Source organism: Sardina pilchardus, chromosome 19 (assembly GCF_963854185.1).
Source record: "Sardina pilchardus chromosome 19, fSarPil1.1, whole genome shotgun sequence".
Taxonomy (NCBI): Eukaryota; Metazoa; Chordata; class Actinopteri; order Clupeiformes; family Clupeidae; genus Sardina; species Sardina pilchardus.
In genome coordinates, this window is record NC_085012.1 from 13,359,413 (window position 1) to 13,369,112 (window position 9,700).

A 9,700-nucleotide genomic window follows, 5' to 3' on the forward strand; every position below is an offset into this window, starting at 1 on the left:
CTTTGGTCTAAGGTGTGTAATGTGTGGTCTGAGGTGTGTAATGTGTGAATGTTGACAGGTTTGAGCAATCTGTGAAATGTAGTTGATGTTTATGTGTGTGTGTGTGTGTGTGTGTGTGTGTTACAGAAGGCTAGCCTGCTAGTCAACAGCCCCAGTTGTCAGATGTTTTGTAAAGAGACACCCCGGAGCCTGGAGCAACAGCTACAGGAACACAGGTATATATATATACACACACACACACACACACACACACACACACACACACACACACACACACACACACACACACACACGCATGAACACACACACTCTATCTGCCAAGGGGCCTTTCACAGTATGACCAAGAGGTAGTTGCAACATTTCTGCCAACAATTAAGCAACGTTTCTGTCGCGAATTCCATGTGCCCAGTTTTGTTCTGATGCATCAAAAGCGTTGCTGACATGTGCACACTCACCCACGCGCTCACAGGGTGCTGTCGTCCTCCGGCAGGTTGCAGCAGAAGCGGCTGTACCTGCACAAGCAGACGCAGCTGCAGGCCTACTTCAACCAGATGCACATCGTGGAGGGCGCCGGGGCCGGCCCCTACCCCCACCAACACCAACACCAACACCAACACCAGCCCCCGCTCAGCCTGCCCGACCCCCCCGGCGTGGCGGCCCCAGGCTCCATAGCGCCCCCCGCAGGCCATCCCCAGCACCAGCACCAGCACCAGCAGCCCCCCCAGCCCCTGCCCCAGTTCGGCCGCACCCAGACGCTCGGCCCCCTCATGAGCCCCGGCCTGGAGCCTATGCCCTTTGACCCCTACCTGGGCCACTACCCCCACCTGCATCCCCACTCCATGCCCCCCCACCCCGATGCCCTGAGCTACGGCTACCCCCCCGGCTGCGAACAGGGCCCCGTGCCCCTGGGCGAGCCCCTGTACCAGGAGCAGTACGAGTACCCTCTGGAGCCCGGGCAGCCCCCCCCGCCCCCTCCCCCACTCGGGCCCCCTGGACCAGGAGCGGCAGGAGCAGGTCAGTCGGGGGGAGTGGCGGCAGCGGCGTACGAGGGCTTGACCCTTCAAGGCGACGCCTTCCTGGACGGCGAGATGATGGAGACGGTGGACGCGCAGCACGGCTTCGTGCTGGTCAACTGAGCCCTGGACGCTCGCCAGCGGACGCCGGGACGCCTACTAACTAACAGTGTTACTGTGGCAACGGGGTGTTTTTGTGCGTCCTGGGGAGGCCCGCGGAGCCTGACCAAGGGATGGACGATTTTATATTGAGAATTACCTATTGACTGACACAAACAGTAACACTACTCTTGTGATCGTGCTGAAGCTAAGGACTCCAATACTATCTTGTGTTGTTGGTTTTTTTTGACACCACAGTCCACCCTCCTACCTCCCGAAGTCCCCCACTGCCTGGTACAGCTATGGCCACTCCCGTGTGTGTGTGTGTGTGTGTGTGCACGTGTGTGTGTGTATATGTGTGTGTATGTGTGTGTGTGTGTGTGTGTGTGTACGTGTACCCTGCTTAAGCACACCACACGTGTACGAATACCCCATTAAACGCTCACACACACTCACACACACACACACACACACACACACACACACACATGGTTGCGTGTACACACACCCATACAGGAGGAATGAACTGAGCTGTGTGTGTGTGTGTGCGTGTGTGTGTGTAGCAGCCAGCGGAGGGGCCAGCGGAGTGTGTGTGTTGACGTGGCCGGAGCTCAAAGCTGGCAGGCAGAAGCAGCACACACACACACTTTTCAGTCATATAGGAACATACACACCCCCAACCTCAGGCCTGTGCAGCAAGCACCTTCGGTGCACACACAATACGGCATCAGAGAAAAAAGCTGGGCTACATAACCCCAAGCAGTGGTGGTGCATTACTTTCAGTGTGTTTGTGTGTGTGTATGTGTGTGTGTGTGTGTGTGTGTGTGTGTGTGTGTGTGAAAGGGCGTGCGTGTGTGACAAAATTGAAGCAATATATTGATCAGAGTCTGCGAGAAGCCATAAGATGTGTCCACTGCAGTGAGCTACTGAACATCACTGCAGCCTGTCCTGTGGTGATGATGAGAGCTGTCGAGCGTCAGTGCGGCCTGTCGGTCGTCACGTGCTCTGTTGAACGTCACTCACGGTCTGTCCTGTCCTGTGATGATCGCTGCTGGAGAATCACCGCCGTCTGTCAGTCGCATTCTGCTCTGCTGAACATCACTGCAGCCTGGTTGAGTGTTGCACTCTGGGGGCTGGAGGCTGGTGTCCTGTGGGATCCAGTGGAGAGGAGCGCTCCACCCCCCCCTAGCCCCCCCCCCCACCACCACCTCCCACCACCCACCCCATATTACACTGGAAACCCTCACCACAACCTTCCCACAACTCCCACCATCTACTAATCTCCTGCGTCTCCAGCATCAGTGCGTACGACACGTAGCCCCATCTCACCTGTCCACCACTACCCCCTCCTCCCCCCAAACCAACCCCCCCCCCCTGCAGTACTCTAATAATCTACTTGAAACCTGCAGAGGATCTCGGAGACATACGGCGCTACGTTACCGGACAAGCAGGCCTGGACACTTGGACTGAGCGGACACATGACTCCTCAGCAGAGGCCAGACTGTAGAATCTATATGTGTGTGTGTGTGTGTGTGTGTGTGTGTGTGTGTGTGTGTGTGTATGTTTGTGTGTGTGCCTGCGTGCGTGTGTACACGTGTGTGTGCGTGTGACGTTTTCTTAGTAAGAGAATTTACTGGAGCACTTTTTTCCCCAGGAAGTGAAAAGGAAAGGTGTGTGTGTGTGTGTGTGTGTGGAGGTGAATGTAATGTAGTGGGGAGAGCAAGAGACACGTTCCCGCTACTGGTCCAGGAGGCTGATGACCAGTACTGCGGACTGCTCCCAGCCGGACTCTCCCAATAACAGACTCGAGCTGGCGGGTCCACAGGACACCTTCATGTGGTTGTTTCACATGCTTTATTTCAAAAAGTCAAATGATATTAGGAGTTTAGAGATTTTTGAAAAGTGGTTTGAAGATGCAACCAATATTCTGTTAAATGTGATAGTGTTCATTGTGCCTTCTCTGTCTCTCCTCTGTTTCTTTCTAAATTAAGATTTGAAGAACTATATTTTTCAGTTTGATTCCTCTTTCGTTTTTAATGTTGGAATTCCTACAGATCATGTGTGAGTCGACCCAGGTTTTTTTCCAGAGGTACAAAACCAAAGTCCCCTCCGAAGTCGGTCCAGACAGCGCCACCATGTGGGGCTCTGGCTTATTGGTTAGCTTTTCGACAGTGTATTTTTTTGTTGTTGTTGTCGTTGTTGTTGTTGTTTTGGTCAATCAGTATATGCCGTTGAAAAGTATTATAGCAATATTTCTTGAATACTAGTTCTAATGAATATGAGAATAGTGAATGTGTCACAGAACCCTAATCACATCCTTGCTGGCAAACACCATTCAGTTCGACATCCACCTTGACATTTATCCTCCCCCATGTTGACCACACATAAGCTAACTTGCTGTAGAGATTAAAAACTGAAAAGATTTATTGATCACTGCTGTGTCTGTCTGTCTAACTGTCTGTCTGTGCATGCATGTGCGTGTGTGTGTGTGTGTGTGTCTTGTTTTCTTACTGGGACATCAAAGGACTCATTTTAGATGCGCTCATTCCCCGATTCCCACATATCCCAAATCGCTGTCAGAAAGTGTGCTACGGTCGTAATGACATTTCTTGCCTGCAGATCTTAAGCAGGCGGGATTAGTGTTAACCCACTTACCATATGGCTAAAAGCATGAGCTGTCATTTTTTTTATCCCTCTGTGCGCAGAGCAGAAGATGACCCAGTTTCCTGCTGCTCTGTAAGGACACAAGGAACTGCTAGAATGGGTGTCAGAACTGCACGAGTGTTCAGAAGATGCTGCATGTCAGTACCTCTGGTGCAATTATAATGTCTCTCTGTCAGTACTGTAAGAGCTGGTGTCGGTACTGTCAGTACCTCTGGTACAATTATAAATAATGTCTCTGTCAGTACTGTAAGGGCTGGTGTCGGTACTGTCAGTACCTCTGGTACAATTATAGATAATGTCTCTGTCAGTACTGTAAGGGCTGGTGTCGGTACTATCAGTACTCTGGTACAATTATAATGTCAGTACTGTAAGAGCTGGTGTCTGTACTGGACTGCCAGTACCTCTGGTACAATTATATTGTCTCTGTGTCGTCTCTGTGTCAGTATTGTAAGAGCTGGTGTCTGTACTGGACTGCCATTGTCTCTATCTGTATTGCAGGGGTTGTTATATCTCTATCGATCATGTAGGAGCTGTTATGATGTCTGTCTGTACTGCAGGAGCTATTAGAATTAGTCTCTCAGAACTATAGAAGCTGTTATAATGCATCTCTCAGTCAGAGCTGTTGTAGTTTCTTTGTGTCAGTACTGTAGGAGATGTTTTGTCTGTGTATGTCAGTAGTGTTGGTCCTGTTATAATGCCTCTTGATGGGAGCTGTTCGAATGTGTCTTTGCTGTAGGAGCTGTTATAAGGTTGGAGTGTCAGCACAGCAGGATTAGTTCAAATGACTGTCAGTACTGCAGGAGCCATTATAATGTGTCTGTCAGTACTGTAGGAGCTTTTACAATGCCTGTCAGTACTGAAGGATAGATTAGAGTAGATTAGATTCAACGTTTTTGTCTTTGTGCAGAGTACAGAGTACAGAGACAACAAAATCCAGTTTGCATCTAACTAGAAGTACAAAGAAGCAGAAAAGTGCAACGTGATCTATACAGTACAGAAAGAAGGTGGTGCAGTATATTCATGGGACACACACACACACACACCTTTCATTTTCACTTCATGGGGAAATTCATCAGGTCCCTTTCTACAGGTGTATGAAATCAAGCACCTTGATTATCAATATAGACTGCATGGTGCTTAATTAATACACCTGTGGAAAGGGACCTAATGAAACCGATGAAAAGTGCAGTCAGAGAGGGTTAAAGCGTACAGTATGTGTGGCATCATACTTAAGTGTGGCATGTGTGCTGTCTCACCTGGACAGCAGGACCACGACACAGCTGCTTATGACTCGGAGACCTCCAGAAGAGTAACAAGGCTCTCTGTTGTGGTGTTGTCTCCTGAAACATTGACCTATACACACACAATCCATCTCAACCAAAACACACACACACACACACACACACAAGCACAAGCACAAGCACAAGCAGAGTCCTCCACTGCTGGCACTGTTTACTGAAATGAAACGAGGCTTGTTGGGCCGCGCGGAAATGTAAGCAGCGGACGTGGAGAGGTTCAGCTACGCTGCGCGCCGCACGGCTGACCATGTTGTTTACAGTAAACCGGACAGAACCAGGCAGATGCTGCTGTTTGTGGTGTAACAGAGAGTCAACAACCCCTCACAGCATTTCCGCTCTGAAATGACACAACATGGCGGGCGTCAATGAATGCATCTATTATGTGAACTCTAAAACAGGTCGCAGAAGCACCCATGCGAGGTTGGTATGAATGATCATTATGTTGTTTATTATTAGTGTGGATGACCCTCTTGAGTGAATCAGTTTTACACTAGTTAGCCTCTTGCACAAACTCGGTAGCAATGGCCTACAACCTGAAAGCAAGAGGCAGACCAACAAATTAAGAAATAAGAAAATAAAATGTCAATTATTAGCCTACAGTAGGCCTAAGCCTACAAAACTTCAGAGGTGATATTTTGTGTAGACCTATTAATACCCAGAGAACATGCATTTTACTAGGCTAAATTATGCTTAAATACGCACAATATAGCCTTCTAAATTATAGTAAAATCACAATATAGGCCTAGCCTACTGAATCTAATAAAAAATGAGACCACAATTTGTGCGCACATTCTCTAGACGTAGCCTACAAAGAAATTTACAATGGCACCAACAAGCTCCGTACAGTATATGGTTATGGTTATGGTTATGGTTATTTAGCAGACGCCTTTGTCCAAAGCGACATACAAATAAATAACAATACAAATCAAATAACAGTGAACAATTATAAAAAAAAAAAAAAGGGAGAATAGCAATATTATCAATAAAACAATCAAATAAGCACTAACCTAATGAGAAATAAAACAATGAAATGAGAATAGCAATCAAATAAGTCACTCAGTTAATTATATAATAACAATAACTATAGCATGGTATGGCTAAATTTAAGGACAATAGCAGAATAAATGTCAAATTCTAACAATGGACAAATTATAATAAAACAACATACTATTATACAAACCATAACACATAACAAACGCTCAAAAGACTAAGTGCATATTAAACAAATATGCCTTAAGACCCCTCTTGAAAGATCCAAAACTGTTGCTGGAACGGAGAGCACTGGGCAACTCATTCCACCAACACGGAACCACTGAAGAATAGGATCTACAGTTTGACCTAGCATGAATGGTTTGTCGACATAACAGACGCTCCTCAGAAGATCGTAATGGGCGGTTGGGAATGTACATCTTGATCAAAGAACTGAAGTAGCTAGGAGCAGATCCAGTCAGTGTCCTATAGGCCAGAGTGAGAGATTTAAATTTAATATGGTACTTTGGGGTTAACTGTAACCATTTTCTGAGGCTGTTGAAAACGCACCAAATCACACAATGTGGTCGTTTTGGGTGTCGTGGGTTGTAATAAAGGTTGTCGACGATCAAACTGACTACTTTTTTCATTCGTTTTAAGAGTTTAAAAGAAGAATTTCTAGTTGTCTTGCCAATCGCGCTCATAGTAGCCTATCCGCTGACGTCGGGTCCCGTAGCAACACAGTAGGCTACAGTATGAGGCTGCTGAGCCTGTCTTGTTGGCGGTGGCCTGTTGGAGGGATTGTAAGAAAAGTTGTAATTGTCAAATCGACTCGTTCTTTTTTATTTCTTCATCTGAAGAGGAGGAGAAGAAGGATTGGCAGCGATTGCGGCCGGGGCAAAAGTATAGTGTGGAGAAACCAGGTCCGCAGAGGTACGGCTCGCCAGCACCTGGGCTACCTTGTTGAGTTTATTATGTGGTGTCAAAACCGCAAGGATGTTTTTCCCCCACAGTATTTTGGCAGCAGCTGCCGCCAAATTCGCCAAATTCTACCCTCCTGCTTGAATCAGACCGTCATCCGCACACAAGGATGTTTTTGACAGTAGGCTAGCCTATGTTGGCAGCAATTGCTAAATTCTATCCTCCTGCTGCTTACCCAAGCTAGAAGAAAACCAAAAACTCTCCTCTTAAACTCTTCAAATTAATTTTAAAAGTAGTCAATTTGATTATTGACGACCTTTATTACACGCTACGACACCCAAAACGACCAAATTGTGTGATTTGATGCACGTTTTAAACGGCCTCAAAAATGGTTAGGCTACAGTTAACCCCAAAGTACCTTTAATATAAATAAATAGCCTATGAGCCCCCAGTTTAAAAAAAAAAGAAAAAAAAGATGAGATTAATTTCATGTTCATCACAGTTCTGAGAACCGAGTGAAATTCATGAGGCAGGTGCTGAACGTCGGCTCTTCAATCAGCTGATCCCAGCTGTGGGACCGCTCGGTGTCATCGGTGGCACTTTCATTCTCACACTTCAGACAAGCTCCCGCAGGTGTTTCTCGCAGGCTACACATTTCACCGGGTTAATGAAAGATGATCAATCCTGGCGCTTTCGAGCCGCGAACAGCGCAAGTGTCCTTCCACAAAAAAAAAAAAAAAAAAAAAAAACCCGCGACTTTGGTGCGCGCCGGTCCCAGAGCCCCGATTACGAATCTGACTGACATCAGCGGTTGCCAAGGCAACGGGTGAGTGAGGAACATCACGCTGCAGCCACCCACCCAGCAGGGATGCAATCTCCGGGAGCCCTTCAACGAGAGCCACGCTGTGTGTATGGAGAGGATAGTTCAGCTCAGCGCTTTGCAGGGAAGCGCCCAATGCCAAACTCATAAAACACTTAATTTAGTAGGCTATATATTTGTCAAGGAAAGTGGGTCATGCAGAAAAGACAAGGCTATAGGCTACACATTCTTTTTTTTCAGCCCAGACCTAGCCTATATTTTTTTCTTTTTTCAGACCTTTTGAATTTTTAGCCTGAAAGATGTGATAGTTGTTTGTGTCCTTAATCATGGGGAAGGTCATGTTTTTAAGGCATGACCTCTCCCAATGTCCATCAGTTATATTACCAGAACAGGTAACATAGAACAGATGTACGTATAGGCTAACAGAGAGTTACATAGAGGTATCATACAGTAGGCCTAGGCTAGATGGTCCCTAGACCAGTATGCTATAACCCTACCGGCTCTTCCTACACTCACAGAGACTGTTATTGCTATGTCCAGAAGTCAAGCGTGCACGCTGGGCAGTGTGCATTTTCCGGAAGTTACGTCAGAATAGACTGTCCGAAAGTCAAGCGCTCTCACTAGTTGGGTACTTCGTTTGGCGTGATTTCCAAGCGTGCATCGATGCATCTTTTTTGGCCTCAGATATCCCATAATCCATTGCGCAGCGCAGGTCAAGCTCCACACGTCATGCAAATCGTCAACACACCCCTCTCCCCGAGTCAGGTGACGCCAACTAGTTAGTGCTGTCCAAATGTAGGTAGGGATGCATACTGAGGAGCGAGCTAACTAAGACGCTACTGGGAAGAGGGTACTATCCAGCGTGCACGCTTGACTTCTGGACATAGCCTGTGTGTTCTGTTTTAGCCAGTCAGACTGGCAGAGCTTCACCCCTGAAACCAAAGGGAGGGCTTTAAGTCCTTGATTGTCTATGTCTTGGCTGACCATTTTTGTCAGGACTCAGGAAGAGTTGAAACAGAAATAGAGAAGTCAAAATCACAGATGACCTGCTGCTCAACTGGCATTCTCTCCTAAATGAGCCTCATGCCTCCACACCCTGAGCCACAGGAAAACCCTGCCATGCCATCCTCCTTCACAACATCTCAAGCACCACCACATTAGCACAGGTTGGTTGTAGGTTAAAGGTGAGGCTGGAAACCCATGTACAATTAGCCCTGAGGAACTCCACCCGAGGTGCCTGAAGAAGCGATCAGCATTGGTATGCCGTAATTGAATGAATGAATGAATGAATACTTTTTTGATCCCGTGAGGGAAATTCAGTTCTCTGCATTTAACCCAATTTAACCGAATTAGTAAACACACAGCACACAGTGAACACACAGTGAGGTGAATCACACAACCCAGAGCAGTGTGGGGTTAGGTGCCTTGCTCAAGGGCACTTCAGTCGTGGACTGGTCGGGGATCGAACCGGCAGGTTACAAGCCCGAAGCCCTAACCAGTAGGCCACGGCTGCCCTAATTGGCCTGGCTTTGGCCCGGCAGCAAGGAAGCGACTGCTGTGTCCCACCACCAAAGCAAGTTGGGATCAGATCTTAACAAGCTGTTCAGAGAGCTTATTGCCGTGAGATGTTGATTTGGAGTGCCGTAAGTAACACATAGATCTTCTTGTTTTTTGTTTTGGTGTCTTGGTGTGCGTCAGTGCGTGCATGGATGAGCAAAATGGAGCAGATTGAAGAGCAGACATCTTAAAGGTTAAAAAGAGATGGATTGCTGTCTTAAGTTTTTCTGCTTAGGGGCTGTGGTCCAAGTGTATGAAGTGTTTTGTATGGCTGCCATTTTTAATAGTGTGTTTGGATTGGTGGATATAAACAGGGCCATTAAACCGAATAAATAACATTTTTATCTCAATGTTACCGT

At 47.2% G+C, this 9,700-nt stretch overlaps 1 protein-coding gene across 2 annotated transcripts in view; it reads left to right on the forward strand.

The window, feature by feature from the left end:
• The window catches only part of sik2b (salt-inducible kinase 2b), a 39,294-nt gene extending 35,749 nt beyond the window's left edge, over positions 1–3,545 (forward strand). Inside the window, exons 14-15 of one of the 2 annotated variants that reach the window (XM_062521385.1) lie at positions 127–215; positions 470–3,545. In XM_062521385.1, coding sequence (XP_062377369.1) covers positions 127–215; positions 470–1,136 — 756 coding nt within the window. In that variant the 3' untranslated portion in view covers positions 1,137–3,545. The remainder of the gene's footprint in view (positions 1–126; positions 216–469) is intronic. The other variant, XM_062521386.1, reaches the window with a different exon arrangement.
• The last annotated feature ends 6,155 nt before the right edge of the window (positions 3,546–9,700 follow it).